The sequence below is a fragment of the Canis lupus genome, chromosome 21 (assembly GCF_048164855.1).
Source record: "Canis lupus baileyi chromosome 21, mCanLup2.hap1, whole genome shotgun sequence".
In the NCBI taxonomy this organism is placed as follows: domain Eukaryota; kingdom Metazoa; phylum Chordata; class Mammalia; order Carnivora; family Canidae; genus Canis; species Canis lupus.
Window position 1 is genome coordinate 56,404,932 of NC_132858.1, and position 26,910 is coordinate 56,431,841.

At 61.0% G+C, this 26,910-nt stretch overlaps 3 protein-coding genes across 4 annotated transcripts in view; 2 read left to right on the plus strand and 1 right to left on the minus strand.

The window, feature by feature from the left end:
- SUN3 (Sad1 and UNC84 domain containing 3) overlaps window positions 1-932 on the plus strand; it is a 36,350-nt gene extending 35,418 nt beyond the window's left edge. The window contains exon 9 of one of the 2 annotated variants that reach the window (XM_072791783.1): window positions 437-932. In XM_072791783.1, coding sequence (XP_072647884.1) covers window positions 437-721 — 285 coding nt within the window. In that variant the 3' untranslated portion in view covers window positions 722-932. The remainder of the gene's footprint in view (window positions 1-436) is intronic. The other variant, XM_072791781.1, reaches the window with a different exon arrangement.
- Window positions 933-3,054: 2,122 nt separating this feature from the next.
- LOC140613258 (USP6 N-terminal-like protein) lies at window positions 3,055-5,807 on the minus strand. Its single transcript, XM_072791802.1, has 7 exons — window positions 5,656-5,807; window positions 4,890-4,984; window positions 4,615-4,680; window positions 4,007-4,106; window positions 3,620-3,740; window positions 3,414-3,475; window positions 3,055-3,293 (listed from the first exon to the last, which is right to left on the minus strand). Exons 1-7 carry the CDS (start codon window positions 5,750-5,752, stop codon window positions 3,055-3,057), a joined length of 780 nt encoding a protein of 259 aa, XP_072647903.1. The 5' UTR covers window positions 5,753-5,807.
- A 4,069-nt stretch (window positions 5,808-9,876) lies between these two features.
- LOC140613558 (protein arginine N-methyltransferase 2-like) lies at window positions 9,877-13,933 on the plus strand. Its single transcript, XM_072792011.1, has 4 exons — window positions 9,877-10,645; window positions 11,499-11,635; window positions 12,713-12,891; window positions 13,360-13,933. The coding sequence occupies exons 2-4, from the start codon at window positions 11,541-11,543 to the stop codon at window positions 13,455-13,457; spliced, it is 372 nt and encodes a 123-aa protein (XP_072648112.1). The 5' UTR covers window positions 9,877-10,645; window positions 11,499-11,540; the 3' UTR covers window positions 13,458-13,933.
- Window positions 13,934-26,910: the final 12,977 nt, after the last annotated feature.

A 26,910-nucleotide genomic window follows, 5' to 3' on the forward strand; every position in this document is an offset into this window, starting at 1 on the left:
CGTGACAAGTTGGCCATTTCCTTGACCAGGAGTCATTTGGCTGCCGATTTATTTAAATTGCTATTCAATGACGAAGGTCGTTCTAGGATGGGGATACAGCAAGAACGTTCTAGGTTTGGAGGTAGCTAAAGCTCCCCTGTCATGGACTCGATGTCTCAGTTGGGTGCAGAGATAGGCGAGCCAGCAAAGAGATGAGAAACATGGCCCTGGGGTGCCTGCCAGCCTGGTCGGGGGACCTTGATCTCAGGACTGTGAGTTTGAACTCCATGTTGGGTGTAGAGAGGACATAAAAATAATATCTTTAACAAATAATAGATGGATGAACTAATAAAGCATGACATCGAAGGTGAGTGCTCGCTTCAGGACAAACCTCAAAGCGGACTACGTCTAACCTGTGACCTGTTCTTGATCGCCCCGCTTGCACTCCTGGGCCCAGATGACGTCCTCCACGAGGGACGGTCCCGCCCGAGTGGGAGTGGGCTTCCTTCCCTGTAAGGCCCGTGCCTCCCCTCGTTCTGCAGGAGAGAAGAGCCAGGAAGGCACGAGCTTGGGGGATCAGCATAAACCTCGGCGATGGTCCTTCCCGATCCCAGGAGCCAGAGCTCGGCCTCCTTTTGGGACCCGATGTCGTAAAGAAGCCCGTGTGGTCAGTGGCTCGGATGCAGGGTGGAGGCTGAAGGAGAATCAGGAAGAACAAAATAGGGGGGAAACCAGAAGCTGAAGGAGAGGAGGACAGATGTCAGCATCCGGAGCCTTCGCGGGGACCCAACGTCCTTTCCCAGGAGGGGCCCCCCCTCTGTAGGTGCTTCCCGCCACCCTGCGCTCCCCATCGGCACCCACAGGCACATCCCCGGGCCTCCAGCACCTCTGCAGCCGTGGTTTGTAGCGTCCTCCGTGTGTCCTACCGGGGACCCCAGCGTCGTGTCTGTAACCATCTGGCTGCTGTCTGACAACAATCGGAGGATTCCGATGTTTGTTGGGTTAGGGGTGTGTGTGTGCCTGTGGCCGTGCCACGATCTGATCCTCGGGCCGCGTCGTCCTGACGCCGAAACGGTTGAAACACCATCATTTCTGGTGCTGGCGCTGGGCGGCTAGCTGGGTTCTCCTGGCCGACCCGGGCTCCCTCGTGCCGTGCCGTCCCGCCGGAGGGTCAGCTGAGCTGGAAGGTCCGGCTCGGCCACATTCCCGTGGGTGGCAGTGGGTCCCTGCCAAGCGCCGGCCGCTTCTCTTCTCCCCGATGCCTCTCCAGCCAGGATCCAGACCTCGGGGCCGCCCTGGGGGGAGCTCCTGAGGAGCCGGCTGCCCATGGGGGGAGCCCTGGGGCTGCCTGTGTGTGGGAGTCTGGGTGGGGACGGGGCTGGGGTCCCTCGGTCCCCTGCGTTGCCTGCCCCCAGGCCGAGCCCCACACTCACACAGTCCCTACTCTCTAGGGCGTGCTGGGTGCCCTCCACACTCTGGTGCGAGAGATCCAGCAGCACCAGGTGTGCACGCTGAGCCCGCACGAGGCCCAGGTGTGAGAGCTGCAAGGGCCTGCTGTCCTGACGTCCAGTCTGGGGCCACGCTGACTGCCCCGCGGGCCCTCTGTGCCCCAGGGAGGAAGCGCCCCGGAGCCCGGGCAGCCCAGGCCCCCTGGACAGAGGGGGCACAGACCTCCCAGGGCGCTTTGCACAGACCCTGGTGACCTGAGGCTCCCCAGCTGTCACTCTGTCCCAGGCCCGTCCTGGCCGCGGGCACAGGCTGAGTCGCAGTATAGTCCGTGGGGTCCTGACCCTGGTGTCTGGCCGCCCCTGGAAGGCACGTGGGGACGTCAGCTGTGTGTGCCTGGCGGCACCCCTGCAGGGGCTGGTTAGGGCCTGGGCGGTGCCCCCTCCTCCTCTCTGGGGGTGTCTCCGCACCCCGTGCACAGGGCTCCGGGAGATGCAGAAATGAGCCGGTCATGCATTTTCACACAACAACACTTTATTGAACTTGCAACAGCAAACGGGATCAGAGCCGAGGGTGTGCGCCTTCCCCTGGGAGACCTTCCTGTCCTTAGAGGAAAGCGGGAATCCCACAGGGGTGCGGGTGCCGGAGTCCCCCACCTGGGAGCCTGTGCGGACTCGACTCCGGGTGGGGGCACGTGTCCTGAGGTTGGGGCATTGAGAGGCGGTTCTGGGGACAGCAGGGCTGACGTGGACCTGCGGCCCATGGGCTCCTGTGCTGGGTCTCCGCAGGGCAGCTGGACCCCGGCCTCGGGCCCCCTAGGGCCGGGTGGCTGACTGCTGGAGCCCCAGCATGTGGAGGAGCCTGCCTCCTGGTGTGGGTGCGGGTGGGGCCCACAGGCCTGCCCCTGCTGCCCTGCCTTGGGGTGTCCCGGGATCCCCGGGGCTGCCCTAGGTCAGCGACCTGGATCTGTGGGGCACGCCCAGGGCCCAGGAGGCCACATCCGGCTGTGAGAGGGCTCGCTCAGCCTGGGGCCAGAATGCAGGCCTGGCCAGGGCCCCGGGGCGCTGGATCCCATTAGTGCTGGGCGGGGGGGGGGGGGGGGGCGGACTCAAGTCACCCCTGCCCCCACAGAGCCCGGGGCCAAGCCAGCCCAGGTCCCTCTGGGTCAGGGGCTGGTGTCCTGTGTGGGGGGTGCCACCCTCCTGGAGGGACAGCGAGACAAGGCTGGGCACGGTGACAGCGGGTCAGAGCCTCCGGGCCCCCTCCCTCACCGCCACGCTCTGCCCCCGAGGCCCGCAAGCATCGAGCTGCCCCGTGGACGCGGAGGGCAGAGGGTCCCGGGCCTGTGCGGGGCCTCAGGGCAGCGGGCTCAGCGCCACCCTGGCTCTGCCCTGGCTGTGCCCGTCACTGCCCAGCGAGGGGCACGAGCTGCAGTGGCCGCGGGGCAGAAAGGGTGTCCTGGGCCCGACAGGTCGTGCCTAGGGGGCTGGGAGGACCCCATGATGGGAGTCCCGGGGGTGCTCCAGGGCCTTGTCCGTTGCGGGGCCTCTGGGGTGGCCCAGGCAGGTGCCGAATGGAAAGGGACCCTGTTTTTTGTCTTGAAGCCCACCATGTCTGGGGGCCACCTGCCTACACCATCTTGTTGCACTGGGAGGGTGGGGAGGGAGTTCCATTGCTGGGGGGGGGAAGTTGGACGATGGCCTGGCCGGGAGGGGGTCCGGGCGGCTCAGGCTGGGTGGCTGGGCCCGGGGAGGCCTGCTCCTCCACCCTGGGCGGTGGCTCAGAGGCCGGAGAAGGGAGGAGAGGCCCGGGCGCCGGGGACACCCGCTCCAGGCCCAGGGGCCTCGTGGGGAACTCCTCAGGTCCCGCTGGAAAGTGGCCGACGGGGTCAGCGTCTCCAGCAGGCTGTGTGTCCCCTGCTGGGGGCCCCGGGGGTCCTCACGGCTCCCGTGTGGCCCCCCGGCCTGACCCTGCGCTCAGCCCCCCACACTGGTGCCCGGGCCCTGCAGTGGGTGCCCGCCTGCCCAGCCCTGGCCTGGGGTCCCCGAGGCTAGAGCAGAAGAGGAGAGCCCCAGAGATGAGGACGGGGGCCCCGGGGGCTCTGTCCCCTGTGGGCGGCCCCAGCAGGCTGAGTCGGGAGGGGCCAGGGCCCTGAGCCCACCTGGGCGGGGGGGTGGGGGGGGGCAGGTCGCACCGCATCCTCCGGAGCTGGGTCATGGAGGCCCGAAGGTGTCTGAGCACCGGTTCGTCCTCCTGGGCCCAGGGCCCAGGTTCGTCCTCCCGGAGCCCTTCCAGGGGCAGCTTCAGGAGGCGCTCTGGGCGGTGGGCGAGAGTCAGACCCAGAGGGCCCTGCCCTGGGGCCCCCGGTGCCCCCAGGCCAGCGGCTGGGGTCCCGCTGTGCCCAGGAGCGCCGTGGGCAGTGCGCTGGCCGGGGTGGCCCCTGCCTGCTGCTCCTTTCAGGGAGCCCCGCTGCACCTGCCTGCCCCGCCTTCCCCCCGCCCCAGGTCTGGGTGCTGCTCAGAGCACAGGGTCACCGCCCCTGCCCCCCTCGGCACACCTGGGCTCCCAGGGGCTCACTTACTCCTGTGCACCTTGAGGATGGTGTAGGCCATGGCCGTGAGCACCCTCTCCCCATCGAGTACGTAGGCATCCCACAGCTTCAGGGTGAGCGAGAAGGGGGTCTAGGGGACAGTGGGGTGGGAGGAGCGGCCTGAGCAGGGCCCCTGGAGGGCTCAGCTGGGGCTAGGCTAGGCCTGCCATCTGCCCCCCGCTGCCTCCGACAAGGCCCCACAGCCCCCCGTGCGTGCCCTCCTCCCAGGGAGATCAGGGCTCCCGGCCGCTCCAGGTTCCGACCCCGGCCAGCACCTCCCGCACCCCTGGGGGCACAGACTCTGCCCGCACTTGACGACACCACACCTCGAGAGGACCCCAGGCTGGCCGCCCGATGGGCCGAGGGCCCGTCCACACTCCGGGCTGACCCGGCCTTCCCCGGGGGAGCTGAGACAGAGACGGCCCACCCCCCGGAACCTCGTCCAGGGACCCTCTGGGCTTCTCCAGGATGGGCTGGGCTGCAAGCCTCAGCCTCAGGGCCCCGGGGTCGGGCCTGGCTCGTCTGGAGGGTGGGACTGAGCTGGGCCCTCCCCGGGGACAGGGGGCAGGTCCGGGAGCGGGGGTCCCGGGGGTCCTCACCCGGCCGAGGAAGCACTGCAGGAACCACTTTGGGGTATAGATGCCGGTGGACATCTGCTCCTCGTCCTGGCGGGAGGGCAGGAGGTGCTCAGGCCCCACGCCGCGGCCCCTGGAGTCAGGTGGACACGCTCCCCATGGCCCAGCCCAGCCCCCGAGCGCCCCCGGGCCCCAGGGGGAGGAACGTGACCCCAACTCTGGGCAGCTCGGAGGGAGGGCCGTGCCTCCCACTCCCCGCCCCAGGCCCCGGGGATGGAGCCTCAGGAGCTCCCACTCGCCATGTGCTTCCTCAGGTCGGGGAGAGCTCTTTGGAGGATGCGCTCGTGATGAGCCTGGAACCTGAGGAGCTTCGGGAAGCCCGGGACGAAGAAGCCTGAGAAGGCCCCAGGCCCCCACGGTCAGGGCCTCCTCCTGCACCAGGCGGGGTGGGGGGTGTCGGGGCAGGGCCCCCCCCCACGCCCTGACCCCCGTGTGCCCACCGCCCTCGGAGCCCTGACTGGACCCGCTCTTCCCAGAGGGCAGGGCTGCCTCCCAGGCTGGGGGCGTGGGGCCCGGGGACCCTCGTCCTCACAGAGACCCCGCGGGGCGTGGGCTGGGGCTGAGGACCAGGCCCGGCTGACCCAGCACCCTCTCTCCTGCAGGGGCCGCCGCGGGGACAGGCGGGTCCCCAGCCCCGAGGGGCAGCAGGTGCAGGCCACGGGGAGGGTGATGGGTGTGCACGGCCCTCTGTGGGGCTTGGGAGTGAGGCTGGGGGCCCCCGGGAGGGGGAGACGCTGTCCCCTGGGCCCCGTGTGGCCGTGGGCTGGCAGGGGGGCCTGGGGGGCAAGCAGGCAGCCGGGCGGGAGGCTGGGGGAGTAGCGGGAGTGCAAGGCCTGCAGACGGTGGGGCAGGTGGCCGTGGCTCCGGGACCCCAAGGCCTCCGGGGAGGCGGGGCCCTTGACCATGGGGGTCGGGCTGGGGGGTCCCCGCCTGTCCCCCGGTGCAGCAGCCTGCAGGGAGGCCCTCCTGACTGCCCTCCCGCCCGGCGGCCCAGCGGGCCCCTACCGTGCATGGCGTGCCTGTCGTCGGTCATCAGCTGGGCCAGCGCCCAGAAGGCGTCCTCCTCGGGCAGGAACATGAGGATGGCCGCGATCTCGCTCATGCCCTGGCAGTAGCCCACCTCCTGCAAGAGCCAGAGCCCCACGGAGGGCGTGCCCCCCGAGGCCCCCTCTGAGCCCTCCTCGCGGGCGTCAGGCTCCCCCCGGCTCCCTCACAGCCCGGGCACCCGGAGGGGGCTCCCAGAGGGTGGGGGGCAGGTGAGGGTCACCCGGACCAGCTCGGGCGCCAGCACCCCGGGCCCCGCTACCGAGCCCTGTGCCCGCCGTGCCAGGGCCCCCATCCTCAGACCAGCAGGAGGGGCCTCCGTGAGCTGTGCCAGGCTGCAGGGGACCCGCCAGGGTGGAGACCCCCCGGAGGGCAGGTGGGGGCCTGACTGTGGCCCCTGTCATGTCCCACGAGGGGAGCTGGACCAGGACACCCCGCAGAGCCGGGGAGTGTGTGAGCTGGGGTCCTCGGGGACCCTTCTGGGATGCGCCGTGGAAGGGGGTGGCCTCGTGGGCGCCTCGGCCTCGTGCCCTTCAGGGGAGTGGGAGGCTTCCCTGCCCGGGTTCTCGTCAGTAGTGCCGTCTGTCGGGGTCCAGACCCGAGCTCTAGGACGGCCGCGGTGCACACGGGGGCCCCGGGCAGCCCCGGCCCTCGGGCACGCAGGCCCTGCCTCCCCTGGGAGGTCTGCACCCCGCCCCCTGCCCGTCCCGGAGGAGAGAGACCCTCCCCGGCATCTCGGGGCCGTGGAGCTGGGGCCCTGACTGTGAGTCCCGCTGGTCACCAGCACTCAGGACAAGGCCGCCCGCGGGACAGGGGGCAGGGACACTCACGGTGTCGTACACCGAGTAGGCCGCCAGCACGAGGAACAGGGCTCGCTGCCTAGGAGGGGGGACAGCGGGGGGCTCTGCTCAGTCAGCCCCCCACAGCGAGACCACCGAGGTGCCGACACCCGCCCCGCAGGCCCCGCGGCCCGCAGGGCCCCTCCGCGGAGGCCGATCTCTGGAGTCAGGTCTGTGCACGGGGACAGGCGGTGACCTCACACGTGCAGCGTGCTGGGGGTTAAGTGTACCCTGGGGTGTCCGACGCCTCCGAGCGGCTCCCGCCATGGGGTGTGCAGCTCTGGATTCCCCGAGCACCGCCAGCGCCCCCTCCAGCCCTGGAGCGGCCCCCCCGCACGTCCCCTGGGAGCCAGCGCTCCCCCTGCCCCGGTCCCCACAGCCCCTGACGCCTCTCCTCCCCTGCCCTGGCCTGGCCTGGCCCCGTGTCCCGGGAACACCACCAGCCCCACGTGGCCCCTGCCCCGAGCCCACGCAGCCGGGGCATCCGTGGCCCTGAGCACACCCCCACGCCTTCCCAGGTGTCCCTGGGCTGGACTCTGTGGGGGGGACCCCGGGCCCACACATCCCAGAGCATCTCGGGGCTCCAGGTCTGAGCCACTGTGAGGAGAGCAGGGAACGTCGTGCAGGTGTGACCCGGATACAGGCTGCGAACCCCTGGGGTCACTATCTGAGCACGGGGGGTACGGGGTGCGGCCCCTCAGCGCTGCCAGGAGCCGCCGGATGCCCCCCGCACGGCGGCCTGAGTCTGCACCCCGGCTCCGCGGCCCCCGGGCCGGGGTGCTGGAGGCCGGCTCCCCCTAGGCGGGGGTCACAGGTCAGCCTGACCCCGCCGCGCTCTGAGGGCCACGGGGGCCCCAGGGGGCAGCAGGTTCCCTGCAGGGAGGAGCACCGAGTTCTCGTGGGGAGACGGTCTGAGCGGCCCCCTGGGAAGCCCAGCTACCCTTGCCTGGTAGCCCCCTAGCCCCGCCCCTGGCGCCCCTGCAGGTCACCCCTGGGGTCCCGGGCTCCCACACACCCTGCCCGCTGCGCACAGAGGTAGCTTCACCCTCTGGTCCACCCACCGGCACCCCCCTGTCGGGGGCTCCTTGCCTTCCCCACCTCCCCGCAGCCCCTGGGGACTCTACGGGACACCCGGGCTTCTGACGGGAGCAGGCTGTCCAGAGAACCCCAAGGTGGCCGGGGAGGCTGAGCATGTCCCACAGGGGGCAGCTGCACCGCGTCCTTGTTGGGGGGGGGGCGGGACCGATAGTGTAGGGGTGGGGGTCTGGAGGTGTGGGGGATGGTGTGGGGGGTGATGTAGGGGGATGGCGTGGGGGCGTTGGTTGAGGGGGATGGGGCGGGGGGCTGCAGACACAGGGCACCCCCTTCTCTAAGGTGCACATGGAGACGTCTACAGATAAAGGCGACCCCAGTCTGGGGTTTGCTGTGACCCCTGCCCCTGCCCCTGGGGCCCCGTGTGCTCAGCGCAGGGCCTGCCTGGACCGGGGCGGCATCTGGGGGTCGTCATGCTATGTGTGCTCACCAACTGCAAATTGTCTAAAATAAAATGCCCAGAATTCAGAAGTACATGCACCGAGGGTGGGTGTCACCCTGACCTGTCCGACCCTCGTCGGGTCCATATGTTCCAGTCCAGCTGCGGCCATGCACCCTGGCCCCCAGGTCCCCTTCCTGCCCCCCACGCCCCCACCCCGGCCCCCTGCTCTTCATGGGTCTGCCCCTCACCCCCTTGGGGTTCAGCTCAGACGGTGACCCCAGGACGGGGCCTCCCCATCCCCGAGACCCTGGGGGTGGGGGCACGGGGGTCATCCCGAGCACCCTACCATGTGGCAGTGTGTTGTTTGCTGCCGTTGCTCCCCCCGGCCTCGGAGACCCCGTGTCCCTTGCACAGAAGCCCCCGGGCCTCTCCCGGGCCCCCAAACCCCGCAGGCCCAGCAGCCTCACCCGACCCCGTAGCCCTCCCAGAACATGGTGTGACTGCGGAACGTCCCATTGACGTCCAGGTCAATCTGCATGATGTCCCGGGAGGAGACCAGGGCCTCCTCCTTCATTTCCTGCAGGGAGACCCTGGGAGGAGGAGCCGGCGTCAGGGACACAGACCCCGACCTGTCAACAGCTGCCGTCCTGGGCAGGGAGCCCTGGGGCCACCATGGCAGTGTGTCCTGCAGGAAGCTCCACCCTTCCCCTGGGGGGCCGGGGATGGCGGGAGTGCCCACCGTGCCCGCGGGGCCTGCGTGAGGGCCTGTGCCCAGCTGTCGTGGGCAGGGAGGGGACTGAGGGTCAGCCCTGGACAGGGAGGGGACATGGAGGATCAACCCGGGTGGGGAGGAGACATGGGGGGTCAGCCCGGGTGGGGAGGGGACACGGGGGTTCAGCCCGGGTGGGGAGGAGACATGGGGGTTCAGCCTGGAGGGGAGGGGACAGGGGGTCAGCCCTGGACAGGGAGGGGACATGGAGGATCAGCCCAGGTGGGGAGGGGACGCGGGAGTTCAGCCCGGTGGGGAGGGGACATGGAGGGTCAGCCCTGGGCAGGGAGGGGACCGAGGGTCCACGGGGAGTGGACGGGCCCCACCTGGTATTTCCCAGCATTCCTGGCCCTAACCTGGTCGACGTTCAGCAATCGCAGCCACACCTGTCCCCGCACCTGGGGTGGGACCCCCTTGTAGACTCAGCATCGCAGCTGCGGGGAGGAAGGCAGTGCTGGTGAGAGGGGCCCAGGGCGGCCCCTTGGAGCCCAGGGAGCGCGAGGCATCTAGAAGTTTCCAGCTTCGGCTCCAGGGTGTCTGCGGGAGGCTGGGTCTCCCTGGAGCTGGGCCCCATCCCCCACGAGGAGCAGGGACCGTGGCCCCGACCTGACACTCCCCCACCGCCGACCCGGGGCCTGGGGAGGCTCGGGCTCCCAGCAGACTCTCCCCAGGCAGGGGGCTCCCCCGAAGACAGGGCAGGAGGACACTGAGGGCGGCCCCCCAGCCCCGTCAGGACGGAGAGCCCTCGGGGGCACCCAGCGCCCCACCTTCTCGCTGGGGAGGTAGTGGTGCCATCGCTTGAGCATTTTTATCCATTTGTCTGCGCGCCAGGTCTCCTGGCGGAGTTTCTGGAAGAGGACAAGCGGGGGCCGCAGGTGAGGCTCCAGCCTGGGAGGTGGGTGCTCGGGCCACGTCCAGTCCCCCGCGGGACCCGGAGGAGCCAGGAAGGCACAGGCCCCCCGCGGACCACGGCTCCGGGTCTGGGGTGCATTCCTGGCAGCCCGTGCACCACTGGGACGGGGGACTGGGGAGACGCCCGGGGATGTCCTGGGGGACGGGGTGCAGACAGCTGGCCCCAGCTCCCCCCACGTCCTGCCCGGGGCCTAGGACGGGCTCTCACCTTGGCCTCGCGAGGGCTGGGGCCGGGCAGCTCCTTGTCCCTGGAAGGCAAGAGACGCAGAGCCCTGAGGCCCTGGCCCCACAGCCACCCCACCCGTCTGCACCCAGGGGCAGTGCCGGGCAGTGCAGGTGACGGCGGCAGGACACCCGGCGCAGGGTGAGGGCTGCCCCGATCGGCCCGTGGCCCGTAGTCCTGCCACTTCAGAGCATTTCTTACGGAGCCACCTAGACAGGGCCATGTGTGCACATCTCACCGTCCTCACCCTGCTTGTGCCATGAGACAACCAAGTGTCTACGCGGTGACCCGGCGCTCGGCTCCCATGGACCTCCTGTCCACGTGTCGGGAGGGGGCCGCAGTGACCGGAGCCACGGCGGTGGGGTGGGCCGGGCAGCCTGCGTGGGAAGGGTGTTGGTGTGTTCAGGCCCCACGAGGAGGGCATAGGTGTGCTCGCACACCGTGCACGCTCAGCGGGCCGCCCCAGGGACCCCCCGGCCCTGCCTTGGGGCCCTCGTGCTGCACACGGTGGCGTGGAATTCCTGCTCACGCTGGAGACAAAGCGAGTCTGTGTGTCAGAACCTGAGCTGTTGGTTCACGCCTCTGAGCAACTCCTACTTTTTCCCTAGATCTTTAGTGATTAAGGAGTTTTTTTCGAAGCCCAAGTACAACCACATTTTGAAGCCAGAAGACTGTCTGAACCGTGCACCATCCTGCAGCTGGACACGAGAACCGTGCAGATCGCTGACCTGGAGGTGAGAGCCCCGGAGGCTAAGTGGGCGGCGCACGTACCAGACTCTGTGCGAATAAACAGATTGAGGAACCTTGCCTTTGATTTTCCCCGAGTCTTGTCTTTTTTATGCTCTGATTTTGTATTTTTACATTATTTTTTCACAGACCTCTTTAACATAATCAGTCATTTTTATATTTATGTTTAATATTTTCAGCATCTTGAGATTCTAATAAATTATATCTAGTTTCTTCAAGGATTTCAAGTTAAAAATTTTTTTTCTAAGTTGTGCTACCATGGATGACAAAATTCTTAATTCTCACTCTTACATTCCCCCTGTTGCCACGAGGTGGCGCGTGTGCATTCAGGAGGGTCTCATTTTAAGGGTGTGCTCGGAGGTGCAGAGCTTGGGAGCGGGTCCCTGGAACCCCCTGGAGCTCAGCCGGGAGCTAAGCTGTTGGCTCTGCACTTAGTTTCGCAGTATAGAGAGGCCCGGTTCTTTATGCCAAGAATTGAGAAGAAATAGGATTCCACTCAAATATGGGGCCAGAAAATGAGGCAAGTGAGGCCCACGTTGCTTGAAACCTTTTCTTTCTTTCTTTCTTTTTTTTTTTTTTTGAAACCTTTTCTGATTATCTGTAGCATGTGAATTTGTGCTGACAGCTTTAGTAGTTCTTTCCCGAGGAGCAGGTTTGCGGTGTTTGGCGACACTAGCAAGTTGCATCCACAGTTACTGGACTAGACGTGGGGCCGGGCAGTGCAGCGGCATCTGAGCGGGGCTGGCGGGGACAGCTGCTAGTTCCTGCCCCGGAGCCCTCGCCGCCTGCTGTCACGCGCTCACGGGAGCCGCGTCCCTTCCTTATCGTTTGCCTGAACAGACCGTGAAAGGCGAGCTGCACTTTGAGATCAGGAAGGCCGGCATGCTGCATGGATTCACGGCCTGGTTCAGTGTCCGGTTCCAGAGCCTGGAGGAGGACGAGCCGCAGCTGGTGCCGAGCACAGGCCCGTTTCACCCGTGAGTGTGCAGCACCCGCAGGGGCTCCGCTGCCCCGGGAGGAGCGGGTGCAGGTTCCCTGCCGCGCAGCCGTTGGGGAGGCAGTGGCGTGTGTGGGCGGTGGGCGGGGGACCGGGACCGTGCCCCACCCGCCCCTGCCCTGGGCTGCCCTGCTTGTCCTCTGACCCCTGCATGAACGGGCGGAGCACACTGCCTGCCTCAGTTGCCCTGGACGCTGCTTCAGCTTCCCATGGTCTAATACAAGCACAACCCATGGAATTGTAGGGGCTTTTAACTCCCCAAGACTTTCTTGAGGAAGGTCAGTGTTTCTTGAGACAAATTTTTTTTAAAGATTTTATTTGAGGGAGAGAGTGGGCGAGAGAGCACATGAGCAGAGGGCGGGGCGGGGAAGGGAGAGGCAGACGCCCCGCTGAGCAGGGAGCCCAATGCGGGACTCGATCCCAGGCCCCGGGGTCATCCCTGAGCCGAAGGCAGACACTCCCCGGACTGAGCCCCCAGCCGCCCCTGGGACACTTCTGTGCAGTAGCATTTTGACGCTGCACGCTGCTCAGGCGTGCTGGGCGCTGCGGTCTGCCTCGGAGCTGTCGCCCGTCGAGGGCGGGAACTCAGACCCCGGGCAGTCGAGCGCCCGCACACGGTGGGGTGGGGCAGGCAGGTGCCGAGCCCGGCAGCGCTCTGGGACGCGGGGACAGGGGCCCTCACAGCGGCTGGGGTCAGAGGGACGTGAGGCCGTGGAGCCGTGTCCTCAGGGCCTGCAGAACCCAGAGAGCGCGGAACGACGGTTTGTCCCAGATGTCGCACTTGCCACACCCCCTCCAGCCCGACTCCCAGGGGCAGTGGCCTTCCTGCACTGCGGAAACTAGAACTCGGCGTTGGCAGCCTAGGGACCGGGCAGGGATGCAGTAGACGCCCGTGCCAGGGTGCGGGGGCCTGGGAGCACCTAGAGCAGCGTGCTCACTGGGCTGTGGCCCAGTCCCTGGCGCCCACAGAGGCCTCGCCATGGGCCTGGTGCATCTGCCCCATGGGGGAGCCTGGGGGTCCACCCCACAGAGGTGATGCGTGCCCCGTGTCTTGCAGAACCACCCACTGGAAGCAGGTGCTGTTTATGATGGACGAACCCATGTCCGTGGTCTCGGGAGATGTGGTCACAGGCTTGGTTGTGCTGCAGAGAAACCCCGTGTGGAGGAGGCACATGTCCGTGGCGCTCAGCTTCCACACAAGACCCCACATCCACACAAGACCCCACATCGCAGAAAGTAAGGCTTGTGCTGCAGGGCGGGTGCTGGGTGCTGGTGCTGGGAGATGGGCGTGGCGGTCGCGATGCCACGGCCTCGGCCTCGCGAGCCTGCGCTGCTTTCTCACCCTCCTCACGGGAATTGGGTGCTGTTATTGGTAGAACAGGAAACAGGGGCAGGAAGGTGAGTCTGAGGGCAGGGGCCCAGCCCAAGGCCACCCTTCCCGTGTCCAGGAGGCCCCGGTGGAGAGTGGGCCGGGCCGCCGTTCCCACACCTGGTGCAGGATGGCAGAGGGGACACGATGGTTCTCCTCTGGTCTCCTACCTGCTTTGTGCTAATTTTATGTCAAAGTCTTAATCTTGGTCATTAAGAAAACTTCTCCGCCTGGAAGTCGCTCTTGGGTGCCATCCTGAGTCGTCATCAGGAGGTGCTGCGTGTGAGTCACACTCAAGCGGTTTATTATGACTGATTTGCTTTGTCTGTTTTCAGGTTGGAGAGAAGGTCTTTCCCATCTGGAGATGACGGTCGAAGTTGTGGGAAGCAGGTGCTGCAGGAACGAGCCCGGGCGGAGACGCGCTTGGATGTGAGCCCCCGTTCCTGTGGCCTGAGAGCTCCCCTGCCCGGCGGCGGGACACCCGTGTGCGTGCACGCTACCTTCCTCGTGGCCTCCAGAGGCGCTGCGTGGGGCTCGGTGGGGACCCCTCACCCCTGTCACTGCCCGTGTCTGTGCTCTAGAAGTAGGCTGTGTCCCCAGGTGTCCACAGTCTGGCTCGTGGCCGAGTCGGTGGCACCGTGTCTCTAAGCTAGGTCTAGATCTCAACTCGTAGGGCACACGTGCATCAACCTCGTACTCCTGTGAAAGTGGCTGTTCACGTATCATGTGTCATGGTGTCCTTGCTGCCCGGGTCCCTCCCTGTCGTGCGAAGGTGGGCGCCCCAAAGCCGTGCAGGGCCTGGAGGCGGTGATGCATGTGACGGGACTCTGCATGGATAGTACAGTCGTAGAGATGTCTTCCACGTAAATTATGTGTTGGCGCATAGCACATACTCAATAAATAATTTTAAAGAAATGAGTGTTGGCGTGTATCCCATTTCCATGTGCGTGTGCTGTGTCGGCAAGCGTGGGATCGTACCGCGTGTGCTGCTTTGTAGCCTTTCTCACCTGGTGTGAAGGAACGTCCCTGCCTGTAGGTCCAGGTCTACGTCTTTTGGTGTGTATTGTTTTGATTTTTAGTTGACTTTACATTGCAATATGAACGGTATATCCCAACCGCGTGAGTGACGGGTGTGCAGGTGTGCATCTCTCTGTAACAAGCACTCGACCGAGACCGTCAGCCGCGAGCGGCTGCCCCAAGTGCCCAGCACGCAGCGCCTCCGAGGGTGGGGCCCCCGGTGACGCGCAGCTTCCTGGGGCCGGTGGGGCACACAGGCTGCTTCCTGGAGCCTGAAGCTTGTGCTGCTCACACTCCTAGGCTGAGGCTCCTGGCGGGGGGGGGGGGGGGGGGGGGGCTTAGGAGCAGGTGTTTGGGAGGTGCTTAGGCCTCGAGGGGGGCCCCCAGGACGGACTCGTGCCCTTCCGGGGGAGAGCCCCTCAGAAGGTGGCTGCCCGGGGACCAGGCCGGGTCTCCAGGTCCCAGGGGGGAGGCCGCTGGGCTGGGGGACGTCCAGCCCCCGGGCCGTTGAAGCCACCGGGCCGGTGCCATCCGGGCCCTGTCCCTCGCTGTGGGCGTCGCTCAGCTCACGGGCACCTGTGAGCCCCGACCTGTGTTGCTGCGGGTTCCCGCCATGTCCTGCCCCGCTGGTGGTCAGCGGGTGGTCAGTGGGTGGCCTCCCGGGCCGGCCCCGGCAGGTGCGGCAGGTGGTGCGTGTGGGCCCGCGCGTTCCCCTTGGGTGCACGGCCGCCGTGGGGCTCCCAGGAGCCAGGGTCCTAGCGTCGGCGTCCTTGGCGGGCCCGGCTAGAAGCCCTTCATAGGCTTGTTCTGCAAACACCTGCTCCGTGGCTTAGTCTTCTCTCTATTTTGATAAACAGAAGTTCTTAAGTGTTAATTTTGTCCGATTCGACATTATTTTCCTTAAGGATACACTTGCTGCATCCGGTGGAAGGAATCTGCTCTCCGTTTACGGCTCCGTCGGTCGCCCTGGCGCACAGCTCAGCGTCCCCCCCCACCCCACTCCCGCCGGCCTTGGTTTCTCTCGGGCCGTCAGGGCGGGCTCGGGATTCGCGTCCCCGGGGGTGGCTGCTCCGGCGGTGGAGTTGCAGCTTCTTTCCTCTCCTGCTGCGCGCACCCTTGCTTTCTCCTCTAGAGCTGCTGCGGCGGCAACAGCATATTTTGATTTATTTTCAGTATCTCCCAGTTCCAAGTATTTTCTAATTCCCATTATGAGTTCTTCTGCTGTCCCAGGGCCATTTAGAAATTGTGGCTTAATTTCCAAAGGTGGAATTTTCTAGGTATTTTTTCTTATTAATCTCTAGCTGAATGTCACTGTGCTCAGAAGACGACCTGAGTGATCTCACTCCCCTGAGGTCACAAGGACTTGAATGTGCGTCATGCTGTCGGATGATGCGGAGGCCACCATGTCGCCGGGATCAGCTCGGGCAGCAGTGTTGCTCGCTCGGGCCCCGATGCTTGGGCCACTTGCGCCTCCTCGTCCCCTCAGGCAGCCGCCAAGGGAGGGAGCGGGGCCTCCGAGGACACAGCTGCACACTCTGACTCCGAGGACACAGCTGCACCTCGGCGGCTTCATTTGACCCATGTCCTTAAGGCCCTGATCTGCAATGCAGTCACACTGCGGGGCCCTGCTGTGACCCCCGACATCCCCGTGCTGGGATGGAACCCCCACTGCTGAGCGGGCCTCTGGGGATGTCAGGGGCTCCTCAATGATGGGGGGGTGAGGCGGCAGGGGATGTTGGGGACCCCTGAATGATGGGGGGGCCACAGGGGATGTCAGGGGCACCTGTGGGGGCGCCTGGCACTCCTGTAGCACAGCCCCACCCCGCACTGCTCACAGGGCCACCAGCTTGCCAGCCCCCATCCCGGCGCCTCTTGGAGGCCTGGCAGCTGGCCTGTGTTCGGGGTGGGGTGGCTTTAGGGGTATCTGCTCAGCGGGGCTGCCCCCGCTGTGGGGGGGTGGGGGGAGCAGCCCCAGGCCGACCCCCTGGCCTGACCCCGTGCCCTCTGCACCCCAGAGCTGACCCCGTGGTGGACCTGGAGGCTCAGGCAAGGTCATCGTTGCAACAGGAAGACCTTGACTGACCTGCATCTGTCTGCTTTTTTACAAAACGTGTTGTGCCCATGTGCGGCAGTGCCCAGGGCCCAGACTGGGTGGGGGCGACTCTTGGGCGTGCAGCGTGGCCTGCTGCCCCTGCTGTGGCATCGGAGCCCCCGAGGGTAGGCTCCAGCCTCTGGCCTCCTGCCTCCAGCCTCCGGCCTCCGGCCTCCGGCCACCGCAGCCCAGCCAGCCCGGGTTCTGAGCGTTCCCAGGCTTCCCCTCTGAGGCCAGCACGGGGCCTGACACGTGGCAGGCACTGCAGGAGCAGGAGACCGAGGGGAAATGAGGCCGGTGCATCCTGGGGAGCCTGCGGGGGGCCGGGGGAGGGGTGTGGCGTCTGGGCCAGGCCTGCTGCCCTGCAGCCTCCTGGCCCTGTCCCCACTGCTGCGCCTCTAGAGGCCTGCAGGCACCCCTGCCCCGGGCACACACCGGGCCACCGTCCCAGCAGCAGGGAGGGCGGTGAGAAGACGGCAGGAGGAAGCCAAGGCTCGGCCCGGATGCGCCGGGCGCCTGGGTGCTGGGCTGCCCCGGTCCATCTGCTCGCCGCCCCTGGGGAGCCGAAGCTCAGCACCTCGGCCTTGCAAGGGCCCCGCATGGAGAGAAGCCCCCTGGGATGGCTGCTGTATCCTGCCCCCAGCTGGTCTCCCTGGCCGCTCTGCTTCCACAGGAAATATGGAAAGTAGCAAGTGGAGCCTGGGGCCTGGCCTGGACTGAGCAAGGGGTGGGGGGCCGCGGCGGGGCGAGTCCCCCCTGGAGCCCTGCCCCGGGCGCTGGTGGCAGCCGGAGGCACCGGCATAGGGCTCTATAGATAGTCAGTTTATACATTTGCTTGGAGTTTACACTAATCTATATTTAAGGTATATGATAATTTAGGTTGACATAGTGGGATAGAAATTTTTTCTTTAGAAATTGTCCATACATTATTCATGCAGGAAATAGTGACCTGACACAAGACACCTGACCTCAACTTCGCACCATGGTGAGAGGTAACCAGGATAAACTGCACTTTACTGTGAAAACTGACACCCACTTCCATCCTGCCAGGGTCTTGCGTCGTTTGCCTCATTGTCAAGGGGACTTTACTTTCCCTGTTCACATCACAAGGATGTGGTGAGGATCAGGTATATGGAAGTGTGTTGGGATCTGTAAGAGACACACTCCAGCCAGCCAGCCATCTGTCCATCCATCCGTCTGTCTATTTATTGTCTTTACTGAGCTTTCATTCACGCTCACGCATGCAGATGCTCACAGAGCCCCGAAATCAGTGTCCCTCTTTTGTCAGACTAATAAATGGAACTTGAAGAGGTTAAGAGGTTTCCCCAAGGTTATGCAGCTGCCAGGCAGGTGCCGGCATGACCATGTGTTGTGACAGGCACTGGATGGTGACTTCGGGTGTGTTAAAAGAAGGCCCCTTGTGGGTTGGGAAGGGGCAGGGATGGGCAGGCTTCTTCACTGCCCTGCAGCTTTCTCCCTAATGCACGAACCTCATTTGAGCTGTTCTGCTCCACTGCACACAGCCCAGAGGGCCGTGAATAATCCGGGAGGAGCTGGGACCTCTGGGGGAAGCAAAGGGTCGGCTTTTGGGGGAGACGGGCCGTATCAGCTGGGAGTACTGTTAAGTGAGGCCTGGGAAATGAGTCCCATTTTTAAAATGTCATTTCATAAACTCACCCTGGAAGCAAATGCATTCTCTGCTGTGCGAGGAGCTCCACGTGGACTCAGAGCAAAGCAAACGGTGGTGATGCTGGTGATAATGACCATTGACATTTATTGCTATTTTGGGCCAGACTTTATGCAGCATCCCAAAATAGGTATTAGTGCCAATTTTACAAAAAAGAAATGGGCTACATATTAAAAAATACATAAAAGTGGAGGTTGAGTGGGGGCCCTATCAGGAATGTGTTTGTTTTTAATGTGCCAGAACATAATTAATATTAAATGACGTGTAAACTAACTAACTAGGAAAATGTGGCTGTAGCCAGCCACAATCTACTCTTTTCCATCCAAGAGCAACAGCTCACTTCTGAAATTCATCAAAGTTCAGTTTGAACACAGAAGAGAGAAACTGGAGGCAAGCATAACTTCAATATTTTCAGCATTACTTTTTGTTACTTTGACATTTCATGTTGCCCTTTTTATATTTTGGGGAGCTGTATTTCCTAAAATATTCTCCCTTAAGAAGTCTTATCAGGGTTCTCCCAAGAAGAAGAACCAATAGGATTTACGTGCGCTACCCACGTCATCTCTCTCGATCTACAGCGTCTCTATGTTTATCCTTCATCACTATCTGTATATGTGGATCATGCCTCTCTCCTGCAGGCTGGAGACCCAGGAGACGTCATGCTGCAGCTTGAGTCCGAAGGTCAAGGTTGTCTGCCATCAGAATCCCCTTTCTCAGGGAGGTCAGTCTCATCTCTACTAAGACCTTCAACTGACTGCATGAAGTCAGTGACTTCATGTGACTGCTCATCACACTGGAAAGCCTCGTCTGCTTTATTCAAAGTCTAATGATCTAAATGTTAATCACATCTAGAACATACCTTCGCAGAGAAATCTAGAACGTTTGACTAAATAGGCCTAGCCAAGTTGGCACAAAATTAACCATCACAAGTGTCACTCATTTAAAAAAATATATATTTGGTTTTTAAAATATTCTTGAACAAAAGGATCCTGCATCTAGTCAAACATTTATTATTTTTTTAATTTATTTATGATAGTCACAGAGAGAGAGAGAGAGAGAGAGGCAGAGACACAGGCAGAGGGAGAAGCAGGCACCGGGAGCCCGACGTGGGATTCGATAAATAAATAAATAAATAAATAAATAAATAAATAAATAAATATTTAAGAAAAAAAGAAATCATGGTGAATTTTCATAGGTGTGAAAATGCCACAAGTAAGAAAATGTCTTTTCTTCTAAAAGATTTTATTTATTTGAGAGACAGCCAGAGAGAGTGAGCGACCAAGAGAGAGCATGGGGAAGGGCATGGAGAAGGACAAGCAGACTCCCTGCTGAGGGCAGAGTCTGACCTCAATCCAAGACCCTGAGACCATGACCTGAGCTGAAACCAAGAGTCAGACAATCACCCAGGAGCCCTGGAAAATGCCTTTTTTATTTGAGATGCGACTGATGGTTTCCCAGGTGAAATGACGTGTTTAAGGTTTTCTTTGAAATTACTCCAGCAAAAAGAAAACTGAAGATCAGTAAAACAAGTATGGCAAAATGCTAATGATTGCCAAAGCTGGGTGACATATATGAAGTCCACTGCTCTATTCTGTGTATGTGTAGATGCTTTCATCAATAAAAGTATACAATAAATAAACCTATTAAATATTAAGAATTTGCATGTTTACATATATAAATATAAATAAGCCTATTAAAACATTATGATTTTCCATATAAAAAAATCTTACATAACAATTTGAATTTGTGTTGGTAAAACTGTATTGCTGAAATTCTTCTCAGCACCCTCCAAGTGCACCTTATACTTTTTCTGTATCCAAGATAAAAGTCGTCTGCTTCCTCAGTTGTTACATTAATAAGCCAGCTGTTCCTTCTGCATTCCCATCTCTGCTCTAGGACCGAAGTCTCTACAGGGCAGAATTTCAGTGACGCACCCTAACACCTCTAACACTAATATTTGTTGAATGAATAATTGTTTTTCTTGCCAGAAAATACTGAGTCGTGAATAGTCATTTCATAAATTTGAACGACGCTTCCATTCAACAATGTAATGATGAGCCAGTGCAACTTTTCAGTAATTAATGCATGAATACAGCATTAGTTTTGCATCTTTTCAGAATTTCTTTTTTATAGTCCATACATTTTACAAGCCTGATAATACAGTATGGTCGCACATTAAGATTACTGGCAGGTTACAAAAGATTCACATTAAGTCGTCGCAAAAGCATATTCATGAAACTCCGCAGAAAATATTCAAAAATGTCTTGCACTTTTCTCAAGTACAACCTGACACGGGCACAGTTCGGTAGCGCGAGGCCGCCCGGGGGTCCGGCCGGGGGGGGGGTCCACTCCTTGGGACTCGCGTCCTCCAGAACACGGTGTTTTGTCAGGAAACCCAGGGCGTGGGTTACAGTCTGCAAAGCCCAAATCAACATCTGATGGAAACTGGCTTCTGAGCAACAGAAACGGTTTTTGAAGAACAGAATTCCTTACTGGTCGCTTCCGGGGCCCCGGAGCCCACGAAAATGGCTTTTAGTGACTTAGGGCGGGTCACGGGGTTAACGGCCTCCTCGGGCGAGGGCGCCACGTAGATCCGTGAGAGGAAAGATAGTCTTCGAGCTGGGTTCTCCGCTTCCCAGGCAGGGCTGGAGGATTCGCAGGCCGGAAAGGGTCGACCTTGCAAGATAAAACGGTTATTCTACCGGCAAATCGGGTTTCCCCAGGAGCAGCAGAGGCGCTGCAGCCTGGAAGCGGCGGGCGGGAAACGCTTTTATATGGAGGGGGGTGGGCGGGGCTGTATGGAAGGAAAGCCCATTGGAGGGCGGCGGCGGCTTCTCACTGGCTGAGTGCGGCGGCGGCTTCTCATTGGCTGCCGGTGATGGTGGTGGCTTCTCACTGGCTGAGTGCGGCGGCGGCTTCTCATTGGCTGCCGGTGATGGTGGTGGCTTCTCATTGGCTGCCGGTGATGGCGGCGGCTTCTCACTGGCTGAGTGCGGCGGCAGCTTCTCATTGGCTGCAGGTGATGGTGGTGGCTTCTCATTGGCTGAGCGTGGCAGAGGCTTCTCATTGGCTGCCGGTGATGGTGGTGGCTTCTCATTGGCTGAGCGTGGCAGAGGCTTCTCATTGGCTGCCGGTGATGGCGGCGGCTTCTCACTGGCTGAGCGTGGCGGCGGCCCGCCCGGAAGTCTTGGCGCTTCCTGCCGCCCTGGGCCGGGTGAGGCCGGTTTCCGCTTGAGGCTGTCCCGACGGCAGTTCCCGCGAGGTCTCCTCGGCTCGGCTCCGGCTCGGCTCCGGCTCCGGCTCCGGGGCAGCAGCAGGGGAGGCGCGGAGGCCCCGTGGAGCCCTGGCTTCCGGCCGGGCGGCGGAGCAGCTCGGGGCCTCGCCGCGGGGCGGGCAGGGGGAGCACGCGGCCTCCGCCTCGAGCTGTGCGGGTGGAGGCACCTGGGCCCCGAGCCCAAGGCGCGCCCGTCCCGCGGCCCCGTCTGCCTCCGGCCGGCCTCCCGGACGCCCCCTGTGCCCGCCCGTGGCCGCCGCGGGAGCCCTCCCCGGCGCAGCGGCCCTCGGGGCCCCCCGGGGACGAGGACGGGGACGGGGACGGGGACGGCGGCGCGGCTCCGGCACGTCCTGCCCCCGCGTGGCCCCGCGTGCCCGTGTGGCGGTGTCGGCCGCCGCCGCCTGCAGCTGGGACGAAGCCGCCCGTACCTCGACGCTCCTCGGCGGCCGCGGCTCCCCGTGGGTCGGGCCGTGGCTGCTGCGTCGTGTTCCGCGTCCCTGTCGGGCGGCCCGTGTCCTCGCCGCGAAGCACGGGCCTGGGGCGGGGCCGAGGGCGGGGGCGGGCGCGTCGCCGGGATCAGCGCCCTCAGGACCCCGAGCGCCCGGCGAGGCCCGCGCCTGCAGCCCCGGGAGTGGGGCCGGAGCCGGGCCCGTCGGGGGAAGCCCTGGCCTCGGCCTCGGGGGCGCAGGGGTGAGGCCCCGCCGTGCAGCCCGCCCCGCCCCGCGGCTCCCTGCGCCCCACCCGGCCGAGGGCGGCGCTTGTCCCCTTGGCTGCGCCGCCGCCGCCGCTGCCGCCGAAGCCTCCCCCGGGGCTGGAGGCCGCGTGCCCAGCGCCGACCACGCCGGGCCGCCTGCGGGGGGCCGGGGCCAGCCTGAGCCGCCGGAAGGGCCCCGCCCCCGCCCCCGCCCCCGCCCCCGCGTGCGCCTGCCCAGGGCCTGACCGGTCGCCGCAGACCTGGGGCCGAGGCCGGACACGGATCCCTGAGAGGCCCCGTCGGCCGCCCCGGCCCCCGCGGTGTCCCCGAGCTGCCCGGCCTCTCCCAGCGCCCGGGGCGTGCCCGGCCCGTCCTCCCGCCCCGCCCTCGGGACCCTCCCGGGAGCCCGGAGTTCTCCGGAGGACACGCGGCCGCTCGCCCAGACCCGGTGCGCGCTGGTCGCCGCAGGTGCCCCCCCCGTGCCCGGCAGCCCGACGCCACGCGGGCCCCTGGACGTTCCCTCCGCCCCTCGTCCTGCGGGCCGCGGTGTCCCTCGGTCGGCGCGGGCTCCGCTCACCGCGGGTGCCTGGGGCCCGTGTGCCGGCGTCGCGGAGCCCCTGCCTGCTGGGAGCGCGGCTCTGGTGCCGGCAGGGGTCGAGAGCGAGGGCAGCCGCGGGGGGCTCGGCGGCTCCTGCGGCGGCTTCGTTCCAGCGACGAGGACGCAGCCCGCAGCGCAGACGCCGCCTTGGGGAGCGACGAGTCGGGGTCCCCCGTGGGTGCCGTGGGGGGCGCGAGCGGCCGCGTCTGGGTCCCGCCGGCTTGCTGCGGAGGCGCCTCCACCCCGGGGCGCCGCGCTCTGGGGCCCTCGTGCCCGCGGCCGCCGAGTGCTCCGCCGCCCCGTCCCGCTGCGGCCCGCGCAGGCCCCGCCCAGTCCTGTGCTCTGCCGGCGGCGGCCCGTGTCCGTCCTGACGCCCGCCCCGCGAGGGCCGCCCTGGGGACCCCGGGCCCGAGGCCGCCCTGGTGGATGAGGCCTCTTGGGATACGAACAAGATTCAGCCTCTGCGGAGGGCGTAAGTGGTTTTTCTGTTGAAACACGGAGCCCCTGCGGTAGCGCGTGCCCCGAGACTCCCCGCCCTTTGCTCCGCGTGCGCGGCGGGCGCTGCTGGGGCCTGCGGTCGCGCCCGCCGCTCCGTGCTGGCTGCGTGTTTCCAGAAGGGTGAGCCTCCGTTCACATTTGATTGCCTTTTCTGGGTCCCACACGGTTCTCCTTGTCCTTACTCCCACCCCGGGATTGTGTTTATTTCCTAGACAAAGTCACTTGTATCTTTGTTTCTCTGGTTCCCGCCAAGGTTAGGAGCCCTGCCTTCCCTGCCCAGAGCACGTGGTCAGGATTTTTTTCCCCTGGCGAAACGCCTTTTGGAGTTGTTTTCTTTTTCTTTCTTTCTTTCTTTCTTTCTTTCTTTCTTTCTTTCTTTCTTTCTTTTTTTTTAAGATCTGAAGCATTAAAAATGTAGTTATTTCAGCTTGAGAGTGGGGAGAGATCACAGATTGACTTTTAAGTTACTCTGAGAAAAGTGATGATTTGTCTCAATAGTTAGATAAGCCCTTACCATACAAATAAAGATGCGGTGATCTTTCATGCCACCCCTTCTTTCCTAAAGAGGAGACCCAGCCTCTTCTGTGGCCACTCACCCAGTGGTGATGCATGTTCCTCCTGAACTGTCTGTGGAAGTTTTGTACTTCTGGTTTGGCAGGTAAAGATCTGTTACATTTGAGCCACCCAGAACCTGGATTCCTTGCTAAGGTACCAGCAATATATCTTACTTACTTATTTATTTAAATATTTAATTTATTTATTCATGAGAAAGAGAGAGAGAGGCAGAGACACAGGCAGAGGGAGACACAGGCTCCATGCAGGGAGCTCGATGTGGGACTCGATCCCGGGTCTCCAGGATCAGGCCCTGGGCTGAAGGTGGCGCTAAACCGCTGAGCCCACCCAGGCTGCCCAACATATCATATTTAGATAGAAAATTTCAGAGAAAGAAAATGTTCAAGTGCCCAAAGTTAGTAAAAATGAAATATGGTATGCTAATATTGCTAATATTTCCATATACACAAAAGATATTTTTCCTTTGTACGTTTGTTTCCTTTCTTGTGTTTGATGGCTTATGGTATGATTTACACATACATCCCTCCCCCTGAGTCTCACACTTCCTGAAACAGATAGGACACATGCAGCATCACCCTTGTGGGGAGAGGTGGCTGCTCTTTGACTAGCCGTTGGCTCTCAGGGATGGACATCAAGGGTTTCTGACTCTGCCCTGTGTGATTCTCACCCACATGGCACTTTGGTTATAGAATTGTCTGAAAAATGGAAGGAATAGATATAGAATACTTTATCCAACCAGAAAATTGACTTGATAATTAAAGATAAATTCAACAAGATTTGAAATGAAATGTTTTTTGAAAACCTCTGAGGCCCCAATTCTGCTATTATCATAACCACTGACAGGAGATAGATTTGGAAAATGTCATACAGTACCCGAATAAGCAAGTCTCCTTCAGAAAACAGTTCTAGATTGACCTGTGGAGAGGCATGCTCACTTCCTCCTGGATTCATGGGTCGGTCAGCTGGGCAGTCTGCAATGCTGTCCTTTAGGGTGGCTGAGGAAGAGAAAATGTTTAATGTTCCTGTTTGGCTTAGCTCTTTTTTTGGTATATTTTTTTATTGGAGTTTGATTTGCCAACATATAGCATAACATCCACTGCTCATCCCATCAAGTGCCCCCCCTCAGATCCCATCACTCAGTCACCCCGTCCCCCCCCCCACCTCCCCTTCCACTACCCCTGTTTGCTTCCCAGAGTTAGGAGTCTCTCATGTTCCATCACCCTATCTGATATTTCTCACTCATTTTCTCCCCTTTCCCCTATAATCCCTTTCACTGTTTTTTATATTCCCCGTATGAGTGGAACCATATGATAATTGTCCTCCGATTGACTCACTTCACTCAGCATCATACCCTCCAGTTCCGTCCACGTTGAAGCAGATAGTGGGTATTCATCCTTCTAATGGCTGAGGAATATCCCATTGTATACATAGACCACATTTCCTTTGTCCATTCTTCTTTCGATGGACACCGAGGCTCCTTCCACAGTTTGGCTATTGTGGACATTGCTGCTAGAAACATTGGGGTGCAGGTGTCCTGGCGTTTCACTGCATCTGTATCTTTGGGGTAAATCCCCAGCAGTGCAATTGCTGGGTCGTAGGGCAGGTCTATTTTTAACTCTTTGAGGAACCTCCACACAGTTTTCCAGAGTGGCTGTACCAGTTCACATTCCCACCAACAGTGCAAGAGGGTACCCCTTTCTCCACATCCTCTCCAACATTTGTGGTTTCCTGTCTTGTTGATTTTCCCCATTCTCACGGGTGTGAAGTGGGATCTCATTGTGGTTTTGATTTGTATTTCCCTGATGGCAAGTGATGTGGAGCATTTTCTCATGTGCTTGTTGGCCATGTGTGTGTCTTTGGTGAAATTTCTGTTCATGTCTCCTGCCCATTTCATGATTGGATTGGTTGTTTCTTGGGTTTTGAGTTTAACAAGTTCTTTATAGATCTTGGATATGAGCCCTTTGTCTGATTATGTCATTTGCAAATATCATCTCCCATTCTGTAGATTGTCTTTTGGTTTTGTTGACTGTTTCTTTTGCTGTGCAGAAGCTTTTCATATTGATTAAGTTCCAATAATTCATTTTTGCTTTTGTTTCCTTTGCCTTCATAATTGTATCTTGCAAGAAGTTGCTGGTGGCCAAGTTCAAAAAGGGTGTTGCCTGTGTTCTCCTCTAGGATTTTGATGGAATCGTGTCTCACATTTAGATCTTTCATCCATTTTGAGTTTATATTTGTGTCTGGTGCAAGAGAGTGGTCTAGTTTCATTACTCTGCGTGTGGATGTCCAATTTTCCCAGCACCATTTATTGAAGAGACTGTCCTTCTTCCAGTGGATGGTCTTTCCTGTTTTGTCGAATATTAGTTGACCATAGAGTTGAGGGCCCATTTCTGAGTTCTCTATTCTGTTCCATTGATCTGTGTGTCTGTTTTTGTGCCAGTACCACACTGTCTTGATGACCACAGCTTTGTAGTACAACCTGAAATCTGGCATTGTGATGCCCCCAGATATGGTTTTCTTTTTCAATATTCCCCTGGCTATTCGGGGTCTTTTCTGATTCCACACAAATCTTAAGATTACTTGTTCTAATTCTCTGAAGAAAGTCCATGGCATTTTGATAGGGATTGCATTGAATGTGAAAATTTCCCTGTATAGCATAGACATTTTCACCATATTAATTCTTCCAATCCATGAACATGGAATATTTTTCCATCTCTTTGTGTCTTCCTCAATTTCTTTAAGTGTTCTGTAGTTTTTAGGGTATAGATCCTTCACCTCTTTGGTTAGGTTTATTCCTAGGTATCTTACGCTTTTGGGTGCAATTGTAAATGGGGTTGACTCCTTAATTGCTGTTTCTTCAGTCTCATTGTTAGTGTATAGAAATGCCACTGATTTCCGGGCATTGATTTTGTATCCTGCCACTTTGCCAAATTGCTGTATGAGTTCTGGCAACCTTGGGGTGGAGTCTTTTGGGTTTTCTATGCACAGTATCATGTCATCTGCTAAGAGGGAGAGTTTGACGACTTCTTTGCCAATTTGAATGCCTTTTATTTCTTTTTGTTGCCTGATTGCTGAGGCTAGGACTTCTAGTACTATGTCGAATAGCAGTGGTGAGAGTGGACATCCCTGTTGTGTTCCTGATCTTAGGGGAAAGGCTCCCAGTGTTTCCCCATTGAGAATGATATTTGCTGTGGGCTTTTCATAGATGGCTTTTAAGATGCTGAGGAATGTTCCCTCTATCCCTACACTCTGAAGAGTTTCTATCAGGAATGGATGCTGTATTTTGTCAAATGTTTTCTCTGCATCTATTGAGAGGATCATATGGTTCTTGTTTTTTCTCTTGTTGATATGATCTATCACATTGATTGCTTTCCGAGTGTTGAACCAGCCTTGCATCCTGGGGATAAATCCCACTTGGTCATGGTGAATTATCTTCTTAATGTACTGTGAGAGGAC